Genomic DNA, 20,601 nt, shown 5'->3' with positions numbered 1-20,601 from the left:
CAAAAAAAAAAAAAAAAAAAAAAAAAAAAAAAGGTAGACAGTGGCTGGGCCTGGGGACTCACTCCTGTAATCCCAGCACTTTGGGAGTCCAAGGCAGAATAATCCTTGAGTCCAGGAGTTCGAGACCAACCTGGGCAACAAAGTGAAATTCTGTCTCTACAAAAAAAAAAAAAAAAAACTAGCTGGACATAGTGGTGCATGCCTGTATTCCCAACTACTTGAGAGGCTGAGGTGGGAGGATTTCTTGAGCCCAGGATGTTGTGGCTACACTGAGCTGTGATCATGCCACTACACTCTAGCCTGGGGCACAGAGTGAGACCTCTTTCTTTCTGTCATATATACATACATACGTACATACGTTGAAAGAAAGAATCGTATACTGGAAGAACAGATAAGAAACTGGTAACATTGGTTGCTTCCAGAGAGGGGTAAAGTGTGCCCAAGAGACAGGGGAAGGAAGAAAACTGGTCATTTTTTGCACCTTTTGCGTTTGAATCACGAGAACATATTATTCAAAAAGTAAATGTTCTTCCATCCTACTAAAATATAAACTTTCTTGAAATTTTGATATATAGAGATTTCAACGATTTGAAGGTCTGTATTAGATTTTGGTTTTGAAATACTTCCACACTAAAGTAATTACCCAAGAACTACTAGATACAAAAATAACAAAATTTAAAAATGTTGGAAGAGGGGGAAAAAAGAGAGGGCAAAAACTCTGAATCGTTTGAGAGAAAAGGGCAAGAAAACATTTTAACCAAAAAGAGAAGCTTTGGGGTCATTTTGCTGCTTGAAATATGTATTATATATCCTTTTTCTGTTTTGTTTTTTGAGACAGAGTCTCGCTCTGTCGCCCAGGCTGGAGTGCAGTGGCTCGATCTCAGTTCACTGCAACTTTCACCTCCCAGGTTCAAGCGATTCTCCTGCCTCAGCCTCTCGAGTAGCTCGGATTACAGGCATGTGCCACCATGCCTGGCTAATTTTTGCATTTTTAGTAGAGATGGCGTTTCACCACGTTGGCCAAGCTGGTCTCACACTCCTGACCTCAAGTGATGCACCCGCCTCAGCCTCCCAAAGTGCTGGGATTACAGGCGTGAGCCACCATGCCCAGCCCTATATATTTGTTTAATTTCTCATCATTTGCTCTTAGGGTAAAACAAACAAAGCAGCTAGCTAAATCAAATCGTCCAACAAGCCTTTTCTCTGATTAACTGAAGAAATCATTACAAAAGGCTCTTTCTTGCTAGAGGAATACAGTTTCTCAACCGTCACAAGTAGGATCATTTGAAAGTCTATGAATCAGATTGAAATAAAATGAGGATTTCTGAAAAATGTATCAAACAGGCCGTACATGGTTTTCTTTTCAACACTATTTTAAAATATGTGAATATAAATTCGTGCCTTTTTCATGGCATAAATAACATAACAAGAGTTATTCAAAATCTAACTATTCTTAATTAAACCATTTAATTTTGCAGTAGCCCAAGTCTTGGACTATTTTTTTCCCAGCTTTGATTAGTGTATGTAATTTTATATTCCATTTTTTTGTACTTATTTCTATGTAATGATTATAATTTAAATACACAAAATAAAAAAAAAAATCCTTTACTTTAGAAATTTCCACAAAAAAATTTTTGATTTTCCTTTTGGAAAACCTTGTTTCTCACACCAATGCCAAAAGATGACTAACCACATCATAAGGTAGAGGTCATGAAGCATAAATTATTGATCCATACCAATTACAAGTAACTTCTTAAGCAATAAATTATATTTAAACCCACAAAGGAGACATCATTTATACCTCCTGGCTGATAGTACAGGTTGAGAATCCCTAATCCAAAAATCTGAAATCCAAACTGGTTCAAAATCCAAACTTTTTGAGCTCCAACATGATGCCACAAGTGGAAAATTCCACACCCAACCTCATGTGACAGGTCACAGTCAAAACACAGGCACACAACAATGAAGATGACAATGTTAACACAGCAAAAAAAGTGCTTATTGCCGACATGATGCAAAAGCATGATTGGCTTATTAGAGAACTAGAGCAGCATGCATTCATAACAAAACAAATCATGCTGGTTTATAAAATCAAAGAGAGACTTGTAAGACAAAAACTGTTGTTAATGAGACAAGTGACTCCGGAGGAAATATTTTTAAAAGCCATCTAGCAGAATGCCTTGTCTTCCCTAGAGGCCCCATTTCCTGGTCCCTCAATTGATTCTGATGTTTCTTCCGGCCTTAATAAAACAAACAAACAAAAAATGTCCAGAAACCTTTTCATCAAAAAATAACATCATAGGTGGAGACTGAAAGCCTAACCTTATTTGCTGATGCTGTTGCTTAACAGCAGCTACAGATATTCTGGTGATGCTATTGTGCTTAGTTACCCTGAACACATTATTATTCCACTATATTAATGGTATGTCATACCTTTTACTGTTATTTTTTACTTTTTTCTTATACTTACGTGTGAATAAGTAAAAGAAAATGACTGCTTATCAGTAGCATATAAATTCAGTTGAGTGTGATGGTGATGCCAAATAACTACAGACTATGCACGTAAGTGACTAAGATTGTGACACCTTTGCTAACAGTTCAATGTACACAAACTTTGTTTCCTGAACAAAATTATTTAAAATGTTGTATAAAACTACCTTCAGGCTATGTGTATAAGATGTAAATGATGCTGGGTACAGTGGCTCATGCCTGTAATCCCAGGACTTTGGGAAAGAGGTGGATCACCTGAGGTCAGGAGTTCGAGACCAGCCTGGCCAACATGGTGAAACCCCATCTCTACTAAAATACAAAAACTAACCAGGTGTGATGGCACACCTGTAATCTCAGCTACTTGGGAGGCTGAGACAGGAGAATCGCTTGAACCCTGGAGGCGGAGGTTGCAGTGAGCCAAGATCAAGCCACTGCACTTCAGCCTGGGCGACAGAGCGAGACACTGTCTCAAAAAAAAAAAAAAAAAAGGGTAAATGAAACATAAATGAATTGTTTCAACATGGGTCCCATCTCCAAGATATCTCATTGTGTATATGTGAATATTCCAAATTCCAAAAAAAATCCAAAATCCAAACCACTTCTGGTCCCAAGCATGTAAGATAAGAGATATTCAACATGTAGTACAAACATCAAATTGTTTTGAACAGGGTTGGAACAAACAAAATCACTTATCCTTTAAAAATCCTTAGTAACTAGTGTGGAAAATTCTTGAGGGGCTTACAATCATTAACCCTATCAGAGTAAATGCTCCTGACGGCAAAGACTACACTTTCCAATACAGTTATGTGTATTATTCTATAAAGCAGAATTTCAGCAACATAGACTAAAGGAATATTCAGATGTAGAAGACTCAAAGTAGGCACACTATTAATATTTGGTAAGTAAACTGAACAGGAGTTTAAAAACAAATACAATGCACAAGGAAATAAAAATTAAGCATTATTTCAAGATATCTACACTACAGCCGTACAATGCAAATGACAAATGTCTTGAAGAAGGCCAAAAATTACACCGAGGTTCATTAATGAAGGCTTGATATGGTTTTCTTCTAAAGGGAAAAAAACTAAGTTTGTGTCTGCCAAGAACACTAAATTGAATTCACGTTGAATCTTCAAGAATATCACTGGTACTTTAACAAACCAAGAAGTCTAACATCCTTTAAAAGTAGAAAGATGGAAAATTACACTCATTTTTTACAAACTGGGAAGGGAAAGAGGTAGAGATTAATTTTCTCTTCTAAGTTATCAATTTGGAAGGGAAAAAAATGAACTAATCAAATTTTCATACAGTATTATCCATGAATACTAAATAAGCAGTATAAATACAAGCACAGGCGTTACTCAAATTCAATTCTAACCAATTTTGACTGAACATCTGACTTATGCAAGACTGAACTTATGCAAGAGTCCAAAATCTTAACACTTTTAACAGGAATTCTCACTGGATTATGACTTCAGTAACACCAACATGTATTTAAATCATAGCCATTAAACATGAGAAACATGAACAAGTGTTCAGTTCAACAAGTGTTCACTTAAAGGAAAACTTGAAACACCTGAAAAGACCTTTAATGAAATAAAACTGGAATGTTTAAGTAGACCAACAAATGAGCTGGCAGGAAGATTTTAATTGCTAAAACTGTTATCTTTTAAAGAGGCATGTTCTCCTTCTTGTTATGTCCCTTAAAAGGGGATGGCAGAAATCCCATGAAATGTTCATAAAGGAATTTTTTTTTTTTTTTAAGAGATAGGGTCTCACTATGTTGCCAATGCTGGACAGCAGTGGTTATTCACAGGCACAATCCCACTACTGATCAGCATGGGAGTTTTGACCTGCTCCGTTTCCGACCTGGAGGCCTCCCTTCACCCCTCCTTAGGTAACCTGCTGTTCCTAAACTCCTGGGAGAAGGAACCATTTTTTTTTTTTCTTTTGAGATGGAGTTTTGCTCTTGCTGCCCAGGGTGGCGTGCAATGGCACAATCTCAGCTCACCGCAACCTCTGCCTCCTGGGTTCAAGCAATTCTCCTGAATCAGCCCAAGTAGCTGGGATTCCAGGCACGCGCCACCACGCCTGGCTAATTTTGTATTTTTATTAGAGTCGGGGTTTCTCCATGTTGGTCAGGCTGGTCTCAAACTCCCAAATTCCCATGATCCGCCCACCTTGACCTCCCAAAGTACTGGGATTACAGGTGTGAGCCACTGCACCCAGCCGGAACAATTCTTAAAAGAAGCTTTACAACTCCTCATCTTTGCAATTTTTTTTCTTTTAACCTCATTTGGCCAGAAAGAATGTTCTCTGCATTTTAAAATAGGACCATTAAAAGCAAGATAAACGTGGTAAAGATTCACAAAATAAAACAAGACAACTGCAATAAGAACCAAGGTGAGGCCAGATATGGTGCTCAAGCCTGTGATCTCAGCACTTTGGGAGGCTGAGGCGGGAGGATCACTTGAGCCCAGGAGTTCAAGACCAGCCTGAGCAATGGCGTGAAACCCTATCTCTACAAAAGATACAAAAATTAGCTGGACATGGTGGCACATGCCTGTATCCCAGCTACTCAGGAGGATGAGGTGGAAAGATTGCTTGAGCCTGGGTGGTTGAGGTGCAGTGAGCTGAGAATGCACCACTACACTCTAGCCTGGGTGACAGAGAACCTGTCTCAAACAAACAAAAAAAAAGTAACAAAAACAACATTTTAAGTAACCACAAACACTCGAAATCCAGAGGCTAGGTCCCTGAATCAAATAAAAAGAGAAGAAAATAAATCATTTGCTTTTTTTTTTTTTTTTTTGAGATGGAGCTTCACTCTTGTTGCCCAGGCTGGAGTGCAATGGCACAATCTTAGCTCACTGCAACCTCCACCCCCTGAGTTCAGGAGATTCTCCTGTCTTAGCATCCCGAGTAGCTGGGATTACAGGCATGCACCACCACACCCGGCTAATTTTGTATTTTTAGTAGAGACGGGGTTTCACCATGTTGGTCAAGCTGGTCTCAAACTCCTGACCTCAGGTGATCTACCCCTGTCGACCTCCCAAAGTGCTGGGATTGCAAGCGTGAGCCACCACACCCAACCCATATACTGTAATTTTTAAGTGTAAAAAAATTGTATACCCTACAGTCTTAAAAATATATGCAATTAGCACTAGGCATGGTGGTGCACGCTTGTAAGTCCTAGCTACTCGAGAGGCTAAAGCAAGAGGACTGCTTGAGCCCAGGAGTCTGAGGCTGCAGCAAGCTATGACTGTGCCACTGCACTCCAGTCTGGGCAAAAGAATGAGACCCTATCTCTAAAAAAAAAAACCACACACACTTAGAATGTAAAGTTACATTTTAATTTTAGGAAAAGTTGTAACTTCCTACCAGCTAATAAAACAAAAATGTGAACTCTCCAGTAAAGGTAATTTTTTTGGACTTTAATAACCAATTTTATTATATTTACCTAAAGCGGGGAAAACACAAAGTGTTAAATAAAAAGAATAAATTCTTGGCCGGGCGCAGTGGCTCACGCACCTGTAATCCCAGCACTTTGGGAGGCCAAAGCAGGCAGATCACGAGGTTAGGAGTTCAAGACCAGCCTAACCAACATGGTGAAACCCCATCTCTACTAAAAATACATTAGTCAGGCATGGTGGCAGGCGCCTGTAATCCCAGCTACTCAGGAGACCGAGGCAGGAGAATCGCTTGAACCCAGGGGGTGGAGGTTACAGTGAGCCAAGATCGCACCACTGCACTCCAGCCTGGGCGACAGAGCGAGACTCTGTCTCAAAAATAAATAAATAAATAAATAAATAAATAAATTCTTAAAGACTGCTATTTGCCAAAGAATATAAATAATATATCTGTAAAATTATGCTAAAAGAAAAAGTGACAGAAATTAACTAATGCGCTTAATACCTGGCATATAAAATATGCTGTAATAAATCGGCTGTGAAATTCCACAAGTTAAAAATGTTGGTGTATTTTTTTAGCTTTTTATCAATCTAATCATAGCCTATGTTAAGCAAAATACAGCAAAGAAAATGTTAAATGAAAGACGATTCCTTAAAGCATAAAGCTCTACGGCCCTCTCTGGACTTTTCTTCGGGAAATATTTCGATAGTCCTTTGTTCCACAAATGAGCTAAAATATAGTGATGATGGTAGAGCTCTTCATCCAAGAAAGAAGACAGTCTGAACAAGAGAAACCTATTCCCTAGGGTTGAAGTGACTGGAGTTTGTAAAAAGTACTGACAACCTCCAGAGAATAATCCTGATGACTGAACTTGAAATAAAACCTCTTGCCCTACTTTGGAAACAAGTTTGCCTCTCCTGGTTTCTGGACAATAAAGAAAAAGTGTCCTCTGAGACTACCTTATGAAACTCAAATTTCATCTTCAGAAACTCCAGCTAATCAATAATTCCCTATTCTGTAGTTCCAAGAATGATTCTACAGTTTCAAATAAACTATTCTATAAACAAAATCTTTTTAATTGTCATAAAGCAAATGAACACCAAGTCCTACAAATGAATCTGCTAAAAAGCGTCTAAGTAAACAAGCAGAGTACAAAACACAGCAACTGCTTTTTTTTCCGGAGACATTGTCTAGAGTCACTCATTGTCTAGAGACATGGTCCCGTGTATGACATACAATCATCAGCTTTCCTACAATACAGCCTTCAACAGAAATAGGCCGACCCAAGACCCTGGCAATAGCACTGTCTACCCACCAAGAAGGTTGAGAAAGACACAAAATCAGCATGTGGCATGTGCCCAGCCAGACTTCGAAGCGCTTGTGCTCTGAGATTTAAAGTTCTTATAAGGTTGTCTACAAGGAAAAAAACATGTCAGCAGGGCCTATCGTGGTCCGATGTGTGCTAAATGAGTCCATGACAGGATCAAGGGTGCCTTCCTTATCAAGAAGCAGAAAATCATTGTGAAACTGTTGAAAGTACACAGTCAAAAAGCTAAATTTGGCCGGGTGCAGTGGCTCACGCCTGTAATCCCAGCACTTTGGGAGGCCGAGGAGATCAAGACCATCCTGGCCAACATGGAGAAACCCTCTCTCTACTAAAATACAAAAAATTAGCCGGGCATGGTGGCACACGCCTGTAGTCCCAGCTACTCAGGAGGCTGAGCCAGTGGAATCTCTTGAACCCAGGAGGCAGAGATTGCAGTGAGCCGAGATCGAACCACTGCACTCTGGCCTGGTAACAGAATAAGACTCTGTTTCAAAAACCTAAACTAAACTAAACTAAACTAAAATAAATAAAATAAAATAAAAATTTAAATTTAAAAAAAGCTAAATTTAAAAATGAAACTTTTTGGAGTAAACAATTAATTTCAAAAAAACATAAAGCTACAAATTTACATAGCCCAGCTATGTCCTTTCTAAAGATAAGGAAAAGCCAAGTCTTCAATATATGCCTATAATTCAGGAATAATATATGAAGCTTAGAATTTATTAGGGGAGATACCGCTCACTGTGTGTGAAACAAGGAGCAACAAGCAACAGCATACAATGAAATGCCAACGTGCTGAGTGGCTAAGTACTCAATACACACACCATAGGAATGTGGGAAATGGTAAGGATGTTACAGAGGGATTGGTGAGTCCAACAAGGTTTTACGGGAACAGACTTCCCAAAACAGATGTTATATTTGGAGAAATGAAAGGAGAAAGCAAGGCTGAGGAAACTGCCTGAATACCAGGTTTATGGCAGGGAGTCCCAGAAAAGGGAGAGGAAGGGTGGGCCTATCTTATGACGTCTAAACCTAGGCAGGTTTTCATTTGGAGAGTAATATCATCATCCCACTGGAATTTTTGTCCAACTAACCTGCCAACTGTGTATAAGACTGAAGGGGGCAAATATAGAACTATAAAAAACCATCACAGACACAATTACAGAAATCTAAATTCACAATGATCATTGGTCTAGATCTGTGCTATCCAATACAGCAGCCACTAGCCACATGTTGCATTTGGCACCTGAAATATTAGTAGTCTGAACTGAGATGTGTTTTTGTTTTTTTTTTTAAGGAGGTGGGTCTCGTTCTGTCATCCAGGCTGCAGTTCAGTGGCACAATCATTGCTCACCATAACCTCAAACTCCTGTGTTCAAGAGATTCTCCTGCCTCAGCCTCCCAAGCAGCTAGGACTACAGGCATGGGCTATCATGCCCAGAGGGATATGCTTTAAGTGTAAAATGCACACCAGATTTCAAAGATGTTATATGAAAAAAAAGACTAAACTATTTCAGTAATTTTTATATTGATTACAATGTGAAATCATGTTTTGGATATATTGTGTTAACATATTTTTAAAATATTTTTCATCTGTTTCTTTTTTTCTTTTTTAATGTGGCTACCTAGAAAATGTTAAATTACATACATACAAGGTTCATATTATAGTCATCCCTCAGTATCCATGGGGGATTGGTTCCAGGACCTCCCATGGACACCAAACTCCGTGGATGCTCAAGTTCCTGATATAAAATAGTGTAGTATTTGCATATAACCTATGCACATTCTACCGCATACTTTAAATAAACTCTAGATTACTTAAAATACCTAATACAATGTAAATGCTATGTAAAGAGTTACGCTGTACTGCCATGACAAGAAAAAATATCTGTACATGTTCAATACAGATGTAATTTCTTTTCCTCAAGTATTTTCCATCTGAGGTTGGTTGTATCCATGGATGCTAAACCCACAGATAGAGGGCTATTTCTACTCAACAGCACTGCTCTACATAGTTATCTCAACTTTTCTGATTCTCCCATCTCCATTTTTTAAAACATTTTTAACATGTACCCACAAATATGAAATGTGATATACATGTACCACTGTACATGATATATATATATACATATGTACCACTGTGTGTGTGTATATATCTACATACCACTGTACATGATATATATACAGTAGTACATGTATATATATCATGTACTAATATATTTTACATACATATAAAATGCACATAAATACTAGTAGGATGAGAAGAACAAACAGAAGTTTCAATATTTTTCTTTCCACAATCCAATGGACTAATCCACACACTACCACACTGGAGGTTTAAGATATTATCAAAGAGACTAAACAAAAAAAGGCAAATGCAAATGGAAGTTTCACTAAAACTTAATGACTGGTTGACCATGGAAGTAAAGGGAGAGGATGGACATAATGCTATTTGCTACTCAGTATCTACTGGCTCTTTATTTTTTTTGAAGGGGAGGGGCACTTAGCAAATCTTCCAGATCCTGCCATCCACTGCTTCTCAATTTTCCCTTGGAAATCCACTTCCTCTCCCATGATGCTACTTAGGAGGGAATGACCTCCAGCTCCAGAGGTAGGCCCAGGCTCGCTCAACTAATTAGCAAATCCTATTTCTCTTGCTTTAATCATTGATTCAGAAATGACAACATAACCCAAAGTCAATGAGACACAAGAATACATTTCTTGAGCTTCCAGAAAGAGAAACTCTCTTCTAGCAGTGGTTCTTAAGCTGAGGCTCAGACACTCCAAGGGTTTATATACAGAATTCAGGGTGTCTTTAAACTCAGATGAGAAAAACAAATTACATCTTTAACCTCCAACTGAAATTTAGCATTTCCTTTTACTGTGAATTCAGCCAACACACCACAATAGTATCATATTAGCAATATCTGTTCATTTTGTCACCAGTAGAAATCACAGATATTTATTTTCCTATCACATGATCTTTGGTTGCAGGTACCTCCAAATAGTGATAATACTCATCACCACTTGGAAATTATTAGACCCCACTAAATATATGCATATTATATATATATGTATATACAAATATACATATATTTATATATATTTTTATATATATACACACATATATATATATTTTTTTTTTGACAGTCACCCAGGCTGGAGTGCAATGACACGACCTCGGCTCACTGCAACCTCCATCTCCAGGGTTCAAGCAATTCTCTGCCTCAGCCTCCCAAGTAGCTGGGATTACAGGCGCTCACCACCATGCCCAGCTAATTTTTGTATTTTTAGTAGATGAGGTTTCACCACCTTGGCCACGCTGGTCTCCTGACCTCATGATCCACCTGCCTCGGCCTCCTAAAGTGCTGGGATTACAGGCGTGAGCCACCACACCTGGCCTTAACTGAATCTTTTTATAAAGAAACAGTGTGAACATGGTGGCTCATGCCTATAATCCTGGCATTTTGGGAGGCCAAGGCAGGAGGATGGCTTGAGCCCAAGAACTTGAGACCAGCCTGGGCAACATGGCAAGACCTCATCTCTACAAAAAAACTTAAAAGTTAGCTGGGTGTTGTGGTGTGCACCTGTGGTCCCAGCTACTTAGAAGGCTGAGAAGATTACTTGAGCCTACAAGGTTGAGGCTGCAGTGAGCCGTGTTAGCACCACTGTACTCCAGCTTAGGCAACAGATCAAGAACCTGTCTCAAAAAAAAGAAACAGATATTACCAACAATTTTTTAAAATACTTTTATAACTATATTTTAATGTAACTAGTTTTCTTTGTACAGTAGTCCTATATATTTTCCTCTGGACTTGACAACATGAGGATGTAGCGCTTGAGCTGCAACAAACGTGAACACAAAGGGACAAAACCACGGAAGCTGAGCTCATTAAATAAAGGAAGAGAAAGATGAAGTCTGATCACATAAGTATAACCGAATCAAGCTTCACCTTTGGAATTTTTAATATTGTGAGCCAGTGAGTTTGAGTTGGTTTTCTGTTATATCAGCATTAAAAAATCTAAATGATACAGTTTTCAATAGTTTCTACCTCCGAAAACTAGAACAATACCCATGCCTTTGGACTGAAAAAGAAAACTCAGAAAAGGCTTAACTTTGTCACAATGAGGGAATTGGGGAAAATGAGTTCAGTTCCTCACAAACTGAATGTACTTCAGACTCAACACTCCAATCAAGCTCTCACATGCACTTCCTGTTTTATATATAGGCAATGCTAAGGTTTCACATATGACCTAAGTATGGGCAAGCAGACATACCGCATAAGATAGAGAACAGAAAGTACAGTCCTACCCAAGGAAGTTAAAGTTCTGATGGCAGCCTTCTGATTCAACAACATGGTTCTCAGTGGTGTGGTGGCAGTAGACCCCTTGGCAGGCAAGCTCTGCAGTGTCATTCAGGGGTTTGTTTCTAGAAGTTCAGACTAATCTGTTCATGCAGCCTACTCAAAGTTTACAATCTCTTTCTCTCAATAAATCCTGTTTGCTACAACTACTTAAAGCAAATGCTCTTGCTACATGATCCTGAATAAGTCAAAGTAAAAAGGGATATACAAAAGAAGCATCTTCTTAGTAGTCAAAAACCCAACAAGAGTTAACAGTTTATGAATAAAAATGTAGGCATGACTTGGATAGAATTATAACTGAGAAGTTATAATTACCCAAAAGGTAAGGGCTGGATTATAAGAAGGAATAAAGGTTCAAGAACACAGCATTAGATAGTCTGGATCTGGAAGAGAAAGAATCGTCAGAAAAGCTGAGAAATTAGAGATAAGCAAAGAACTAAGAGAAGAGAGAACTCAAAACACGAAGTCTTCTATACAACTAAGTACCAAAGATGACAAACAGGATAAAGATTTAACAGAAAGATCTGTGAAAAACATTACTTCCTTCCTCAAAAACTATCACTGGGTACAAAATAATACTCAAACTCCTTCCAAAGCCTGGACCCAACCACCTTGCCTGCTACTGTTCCTTTATGCAAAAGCTTCTAGTCAGTCTTTAAAAAAATAAAAATAAAAAATTCTTCTCTGGATCCTTAAATAAAGGCCTGTCCTTGTTCAGTCAGGCTGCTATAAAATACCTTACGTTGTGTAACTTTTATACAACATAAATTTACTGCCGACAGTTCTGGAGACTGAGAAGTCCAAGATGAGTGCACTGGCAGATTCAGTGTCTGGTGAGGCCCTGTTACTCAGAGATGGCACCTTACAGGATGGAAGGGACAAAGAGCTCCTCAAGCCTCTTTTACAAGGGCATTAATCCCACTCATGACTTAATCACCTCCTAAAGGCCCCAGCTCTTAACACTATCACACTGGAGATTAAGTTCCAACATTTAAATTTTGGAGGGACACCAACACTCAGACCTTAGCAAGACCCACTCCTAAGAAACTTTCCTCCTCTGAATTCATGTAACATTTACTTACCTCTCTTCAGATACCTAATTAAAACCCAAACTAAGCCCATGGTACATGCCAGTTACTCAGAAGGCTGAGGATCACTTGAGTCCAAAAGTTCAAGGCTGCAGTACACTATAATCAGGCCTCTGAACAGCCACTGCACTCCAGACTGGGCAATATCTAGTCTCTTTTTAAAAAAAAAAAAAAAAAAAAGCAGCCAGGCATGGTGGCACACACCTGTAGACCCAACTACTCAAAAGACTGAGGAAGGAGGTTGGCTTGAGCTCAGGAGCTCAATGTTACAGTAAGCTATGACTGCACCACTGTACTTCAGCCTGGGCAACAAAGCGAGACTGTCTCAAAAAAACAAAACAAAACAAAAAATTGAATCACAGAGAGAGCAAGGGCTATATTCTTCATTTCTTTATACTCTGAACACCAATCACAATGCTACCCTAATGTACTTCTAACAAAGCAGATCATTTGAACAAGTAGTTTCAGAAGAAAGTAGTAGAAATAAGACTGCAGGAGATTAAACAGCTAATGAAATTAACCTACAAGGTGCCGGAAGGAACTTTTTGTGGTGATGGAATGTTCTATATTTTGACAGGGATATATGGGTTACACAGATGTATGAACTTGTTCAAACTAACAGAATGGTATAAGATTTGTACATTTTACCATATACAAGTTTTGCCTAAAAACAAGTAAACAAATTTAAGGCCGGGCGCGGTGGCTCAAGCCTGTAATCCCAGCACTTTGGGAGGCCGAGACGGGCGGATCACGAGGTCAGGAGATCGAGACCATCCTGGCTAACACGGTGAAACCCCGTCTCTACTAAAAAATACAAAAAACTAGCCGGGCGAGGTGGCGGGCGCCTGTAGTCCCAGCTACTCGGGAGGCTGAGGCAGGAGAATGGCGTAAACCTGGGAGGCGGAGCTTGCAGTGAGCTGAGATTCGGCCACTGCACTCCAGCCTGGGCGACAGAGTGAGACTCCGTCTCAAAAAAAAAAAAAAAAAAAATTTAATAATAGACATCAGGAAATGTCTAGGTGTAAAGTATAATTTGAAATACAACAAAAACAAAAGGATTGATGAATGGATAGACCGATAGATAAGCAATAAAGCAAATATAGCAAAATATGACTAATGATATAGGGATGGTGAGTATTTAGGTATGCAATGTACAAACAATTCTTTCCACTTTTCTGTAATGAATGAAATGTTTCACTATAAAATCCTCCAGAAAGAAAGCAAACACTGGAAATGAAGGCTGTGAGAGGCCTGCGTATTTCCCAAGTTCATCAATTAAAGAAAAGGATTGACTTTAAAGGAAAAGAAGGTAAATGCGAAAGGAGAACAGGTATTCGGGTTGTCCCTCTTTTCTCTGCTTCTAATTTTAGATTGCCTATACAGACTAGTTCTGGCCTTGAGCACTTGTTCTTGCCTCTAAGAAAGCCCGAACTCACTAAGTTCCATTCATTCTAGCACAATCTCAATCTGTGGTATCTAGATCCTTCGTCTTGGGCTATAATAAGCTATTCCCTATTCTTTTTAACTGAGTTTCTAATACCTCCTTAAATTGACCTTTAACTAACACCTCTGGCCAATCTAGCATAACATAAATAGTTTATCCTTTTTTTTTTTTTTTTTCCTGAGACAGAGTCTCGCTCAGTCACCCAGGCTGGAATGCAGTGGCGCGATCTTGGCTCACTGTAAGCTCCAACTCCCGGGTTCACACCACTCTCCTGCCTCAGCCTCCCAAGTAGCTAGGACTACAGGCACCCGCCACCACGCCTGACTAATTTTTTGTATTTTTTTTTTTTTAGTAGAGATGGGGTTTCACCATGTTAGCCAGGATGCTCTCGATCTCCTGACCTCGTGATCCGCCCGCCTCGGCCTCCCAAAGTGCTGGGATTACAGGTGTCAGCCACCGCGCCCAGCCAATAGTTTATCCTCTTGACCCAACTCTAGCCTCTCACACCCAAGACCCACCAGGGCAATGTTAATTTGTTTTAAGGGTCCTTGCAGCAATGACATTTCATCCCCGTGTCACAGATCCTGAGTATGCGGCACAGAAATCCTCAAAAAAATGTTTGCTGGAAGAATGAAATCCATACCTAAAAATGCAATAACCACACTTACATAGCACTTAGTTTCATATTTACAACTATACTATACGGAGGGTAGGAAATGTACATGTTAGGTTTCTGAAGCTGAATATTTTTAAAGGGACTAATGAGAGCCTCTTCTGTGGCGCATTACCTAGAAGATGGAGGTTGGAATGAAAGGTTGATAAGTTCTTTTAATCAACACTAAGAAACAACTACACTGTATTAATGCTCTCCTGGAAAATACAGTATGTCATCAGCTTCAAAATACCATAAGCATTAACTAAAGGGAAGAAGATAAATTATGCAAAGATAAGAACTGACAGGAATTCAATTTCCAGATGACCTAAATGCATTTCAAGTTAATCTGCTCTTTTTTGTTTTTGTTGCTTCCAAAGGACTGCAGATTATGCACTTGCTGAATTTTGCCTTTGTCACACATGACCTAACAAGGAAGGCATTCATCATACCATAGTAGCTTCCCTCAAGTATCTGGTTCTAAACAGCTGCAAATTTTGGAAGATAAAATTAAATGATGTCTCTAAAGATAAGTACGTTCTCTCCCAAACAAATACTAAAACAAGATTAAAATTTACTAGAATATAAAAACTGTCAAATTAAGCTGAACACAAATTAAGTTTAAAAAATAAAGTAAAAATTTTGTAAGAATTTAAATCCTAAATGTTAATAAAATAATTGATCCAATAAACATATCCTGAGGAATTTCTACAATACAGCACTCTCATTCTTGACACTTGCTTTTATCCATCAGAAAGATGCCACATAACAAATGACTGTTTAATTTAGTGCCTTCAAATTACATAAGTGAACGACTTAAAATAATAAACCAATCTCAAAATTAATTTCCATAAAACCATCTATATGAAGTAAAAGCTGCTTCCCAGACCCAAAACTGGAAAGCATGGGTGAAAAATATCCTGCCAAAAATAGAAACAGACTGTAAAAATGTTTCACACGAGTTATGGCTTGTTAGATAACTGCACAACAACACTCACTAGCTGACTTTTTAAATATCTGTCATTGTTCCTCAGTCACATCAGTATGCCCTACGACATGTATTCTTCACCTATTAACTCATCTTCCATGAGGAAAAAGTAAAACTTCGCAATTGCTAAGCAAAACAGAGGGGAAAAAAGCACTGCCAAAGAGCAGGTGTCTCTTTATCGAAGCTGCAGATCTTTCTGGTTTAGTCTGACTTTCATCCTTTCCCATTAATACTAGTACACGTGGCCGGGAACAGTGGCTCACACCTGTAATCCCAGCACTTTGGGAGGCTGAGGTGTGCGGATCACGAGGTCAGGAGTTCACAACCAGCCTGGCCAACACAGTAAAACTAAATACAAAACTTAGCTGGAAATGGTGGCACGCGCCTATAGTCCCAGCTACTCGGGAGGCTGAGCCAGGAGAATCGCCTGAACCCGGGAGGCAGAGGTTGCAGTGAGCCGAGATCGCGCCACTGCACTCCAGCCTGGGCGACAGAGCGAGACTCCGTTTCAAACAAACAAACAAACAAACAAACAAACGAGTACACCTAACTTACAGAGAGCCATGTAGCCGGCCCCAGAATGGCTACCACTTGGGAAAAACACATGCAAGTGTCCATTTTGGACCCCCTTCAGTTGCATTACATAGTATCTTGCCAAGATTCTTTCCTCTTCAAGAGAAGGTTGACTAACTCTCAATATCAGCAGTTTCATATTAATTCAGGTGCCTCTCAAGTCTCTGGTTATCCAAAGGCTCAAATTTGTATCTTTTATACAAAATTTTGTATACAAAGTTTGTATATACAAAAAATAATTTGTACACAGAATTGTATCTTTAGAGACTTCACTCAACACTGTCAGCATAAAATTCCTAATTTCTTAAAAGAAGGAAGAAAAAAACAGAACAACTTTCAGTAGTGCACACAATGCTGTCAAATTCCCAAGGTTGTGGTGAGGATCAAAATAAGATGTACAGAAAAGCCTTGTTTTGTGAACTTCCAGTCAAATCCAATAGTACCTAACAGGGGTAAATTTTTGCTTTTATTTCCTGCCTGAAAATGGGCATAACTTCCACCTGCATGTTGATGTAAAACCCAGAGAGACAATATGTTATCAATCACCTTTAAAAGACAAATGGGGAGCAGGAAGTATTGAGAGAGAGAGGAAAAAAAAAAAAAAACAAAAAAACCCTACCATTACAAGTCAAGGTCAGTGAGGAAGGACTAAGGACTTCTACACAAGCTTCCTACTAAAGACACCAATTGTACCTATGCTTCAATTTTAAGCCATCTACCTTTTGAACTAGATTCCATTTACATTATTCTACAAAGAGGAGGAAATGAAAAGTACTGATATGCTGGAATACCTGAAGAGGGTCAGTTACTACGACAAGTGACTAGCTTCTCTTCCAGTTTAGATCTCTTTTGAAAGCTTTGGAAGAAAAACAGCATTCATTGACAAATCATTTCTTTTTAATTCTGTAATTTCATATTTAAAAGCACTAAAGACAAAATGTTAGTTAACTATCCTGACAAGCGGTCCTGGAATATGTTATTATGTTAAGTTACAGCCGGGTCTTAGTAAGAAAGCAAGAAAAAGGTTTGTTGCTGACTTCTAAACCATGGTAGCACGGGGTGGTAGCATGGTAGCACAGGGTAGGATAGGGACAACCTGGATAAATTAATTCCTCAGGTAATTATTATTTAAGACAAATGTTGGATTAATTCAAACTCCTCCCTCCCTTTACAACAGAAAAAAAAGAAAAAATCATGTAAGATCCACTCTCCCTCCTCCTAGCCATTTTCTAACAAAAAATGCTAACAAGCAGATAGATGTCCAGTTAAAAAAAAAACAAAAGTAAAGCAAACTGATTTATCAGCACTAGAAGTGGTTCTCTTTTTTTCAGTAATTCTGATCGCAAACCATCAAACTATGAATTTAGCTTCCTAAAAGGCTTTTTATATTACACCCTCCAGAAAACCTCCTACCTTGACTTAAATTTTTCTAAATCAAATGTCTTATACTAAGCTGTACTCGCAACGCTTGCTGGACAAGAAGTTAAAGAAATTGACAACTATTACATTAAAATTGCAAAATGCTGATATCGAACAACTTTCGATTCAAATTCACTGCGATTCCAGGCGTTCGTGGAACACAACTTCCTTTTTCTCCCCTGCGGGTCCCCCCGGCCCTTCCGCGAGCCCAGGTCCCCGCCCGGGCCTGCGGTGACATCCCAGGACCCATCTACTGACGTCACAGACACGCGGACCCACAGCTCTATGACTTCATCGCGGACTGGGGACGAACCGCAGTCGGCTTGCGCCAGCCCAGAGGCTGGGGAGGCGTCCGAGCCTCCGTCCCGCCTCGTCGCCGAGGAAGGTTAAGGACAAGCGCCAGCTCACCTGCGCGGGGGCAGGGAAGGGCAGAGTGGCCGAGCGCGACAGGGGCGAGGCGACCCAAGTCCAAAGGCTGACTTCCTCACCGCCCGGGGTCCCGTAGGTGGGAGCGCCGGTCCGGTGCCCGCTCACGGCCTATCTGTGATCTCCTCGGCTTCAGCCGGGACCCGGGACCCCGCTCCCTACCCGCCCGACCCTCCGTGGCCCGCGGGGGCGCTCAGCGCCCGGGCCGTGCGCGCCGGAGGGCCGCCCCGGAGGAGGCTCAGGCAGCCGGGTCCCTGCCCCGGACCCGCGGGCGGCGCCCCTGCCCCCGCCCCCGCCCCCGCCCCCACCCGCCCGGCGCCCCGGGAGCGCAGGCAGGCGGCGGGAGGGGGCGGGGAGCGGCCACGGTGGCCGCCGCCGGACCCCAGCTGCGCGGCCCTTGCGCCACGCCCCACCCTGGCCCGGACTCACCTGCGCTCCTGCCCCGGCCACGGCCTGGACCGGGGCTGCACCAGCCCGATGCAGTGGCGGCGGCGGCAGCGGTGGCGGGAGGCCTGGCTCGCTCCCCACCGCTGAGGCGGACCGAGCACCCAGCACGGCGCGGCGGCGCCCAACGCTTGCCCCGAAACCCATTTGTTTGGCTAAAACGGAGTGACGTCACGCGCCGGCCCAATCGACGGTTGGCCGGGGGAGGGGCCACGGAACCAGGGTGTCACGGCGCCCCCTGCCGGCCACTGGGGGCGGGAAGGGGGAAAGTGAAAAGGGAGACCTGGATGACGCGTCTGCGGCCCCCAAGTGGTAGAAAATAAAAGTTTGAGCACTACTGTGGGGAATCAAACCCCCCAGGCCAGCCAGAAGGGTAGTGATGCCAGGGTTCAGTCAGCAGACATGTCAAGTTTATGAATATTCGTGGGTAGACCTGAAGCTATAAATGGTCTCAGATACTATTAGATAACCTAGTAGACCTGGATCCCCATCTTGGTTCTGCTGCTAGCTTGGAAGGCTGGGGTTCAAGTTTCAATTTGTGAAATGACGAAATTGGAAGGGTCCCTTCTGACTCTCCCATGCAAATCATGGCAGGGATACCTGTCAGAAAGTAGATAAACGTTGAGGTTGACACCAAACTGTTAAAGTCTGTAGAAGCTTAAGGACTGGTTAATGATGGACATAAAGCTAGTTTTTTTTTTTTTTGTATTTTTTAGTAGAGACGGGGTTTCACCGTGTTAGCCAGGATGGTCTCGATCGCCTGACCTCGTGATCCGCCCGTCTCGGCCTCCCAAAGTGCTGGGATTACAGGCTTGAGCCACCGCGCCCGGCCAATGATGGACATAAATTTTTAATACTTTACATTCAAATCAGAGGGTCAGTGAGGAACTTTTGATCCCCAACCTTTAAACTTATTATTGTTTTCATTGTGAAAGTAATATTAACCACATTGAAAAACATGAGGACAATGTATTTTCTTTTACACCTTTTGCCCCATCACATATATTTTACTACACTGTGTAATAGTAGTATGCAATATTGCATCCTCTTTTCACTTTTATAAGCATTTCTCATATTTCTACATAAGCTTCATAACCAGTTTAACAGCTGCATAAAAATACATTAAGTGGACATAAAATTTACTGCATTAATTCTCTAGTTTTGGACATAAATTGTTTCCTTCACTTTTTGCCATTATAAAGAAATCATAGAACATCTTCATGAATGTAGATTTTTAAGGACACCCAAAAGTGAAATTACTAGGTGAAAAAGACTATCAACACTTTCACAGTTACTAATACAAACTGCCAAATTATTTTTTAAAAGTTGTACCAAGTTACACTTAAACCAGCAACTTTGATTTTAGCCAGTCCTTAACAAAAGTGCTTTTGTCCAATTATAAAACTACTCTTGTAAAATATATGTGTAAAATCTTAAATATTAAAACATAAAAGCAAAATAAATATAAATATTTCCCATTATCTCACCACCAAGAAATAACCACTTAATATCTCCATCTAGACCTTTATCTATACACATATTTTTAATAAAAATTGGAGAGGGGAAGGCCAGGCGCGGTGGCTCACATCTCAAAAAGAAAAAAAAAAATTAAGGAGGGGTGTTATATGGTATACCTTGGCATCAAACTGTATGTCTGATTTAATATATGATCAATATTAGCTCAATATATCATTATCATTTGAAGGTTCCTTATGTCATAGCTCAAAATTGTAAAACTTCAATCTATCCTTTCAGATTCATCTTAAACACTGTCCTTCTTAAAACCTCTTGATTCCGTCTGGGCACGGTGGCTCACGCCTGTAATCCCAGCACTTTAGGAGGCCGAGGCAGGCAGATCACTTGAGGTGAGGAGATCAAGACCAGCCTTGCCAACATGGTGAAACCCTATCTCTACTAAAAATACAAAAGTTAGCCCAGCGTGGTAGTGCACGCCTGTAGTCCCAGCTACTTGGGA

General features: G+C 40.5%; 1 protein-coding gene across 3 annotated transcripts in view; it reads right to left on the bottom strand.

Annotated features, from left to right (window-relative positions):
* The window catches only part of FBXO34 (F-box protein 34), an 82,292-nt gene extending 63,446 nt beyond the window's left edge, over window positions 1-18,846 (bottom strand). Inside the window, exon 1 of one of the 3 annotated variants that reach the window (XM_025392573.1) lies at window positions 18,612-18,846. Coding sequence is in view for 1 of the 3 variants with exons in the window: in XM_025392572.1 (XP_025248357.1) it covers window positions 17,844-17,845 (2 nt within the window). In the remaining 2 variants the exon portion in view is untranslated. Of the gene's footprint in view, window positions 1-17,843; window positions 17,990-18,611 lie in introns of those variants that run through there. The other 2 variants (XM_025392574.1, XM_025392572.1) reach the window with 2 other exon arrangements.
* Between the last annotated feature and the right edge of the window lie 1,755 nt (window positions 18,847-20,601).

The sequence above is a fragment of the Theropithecus gelada genome, chromosome 7b (assembly GCF_003255815.1).
Source record: "Theropithecus gelada isolate Dixy chromosome 7b, Tgel_1.0, whole genome shotgun sequence".
Lineage (NCBI taxonomy): Eukaryota > Metazoa > Chordata > Mammalia > Primates > Cercopithecidae > Theropithecus > Theropithecus gelada.
The sequence above is the reverse complement of the archived record's forward strand: the minus strand, read 5'-3'. Positions and strand labels throughout refer to the sequence as shown.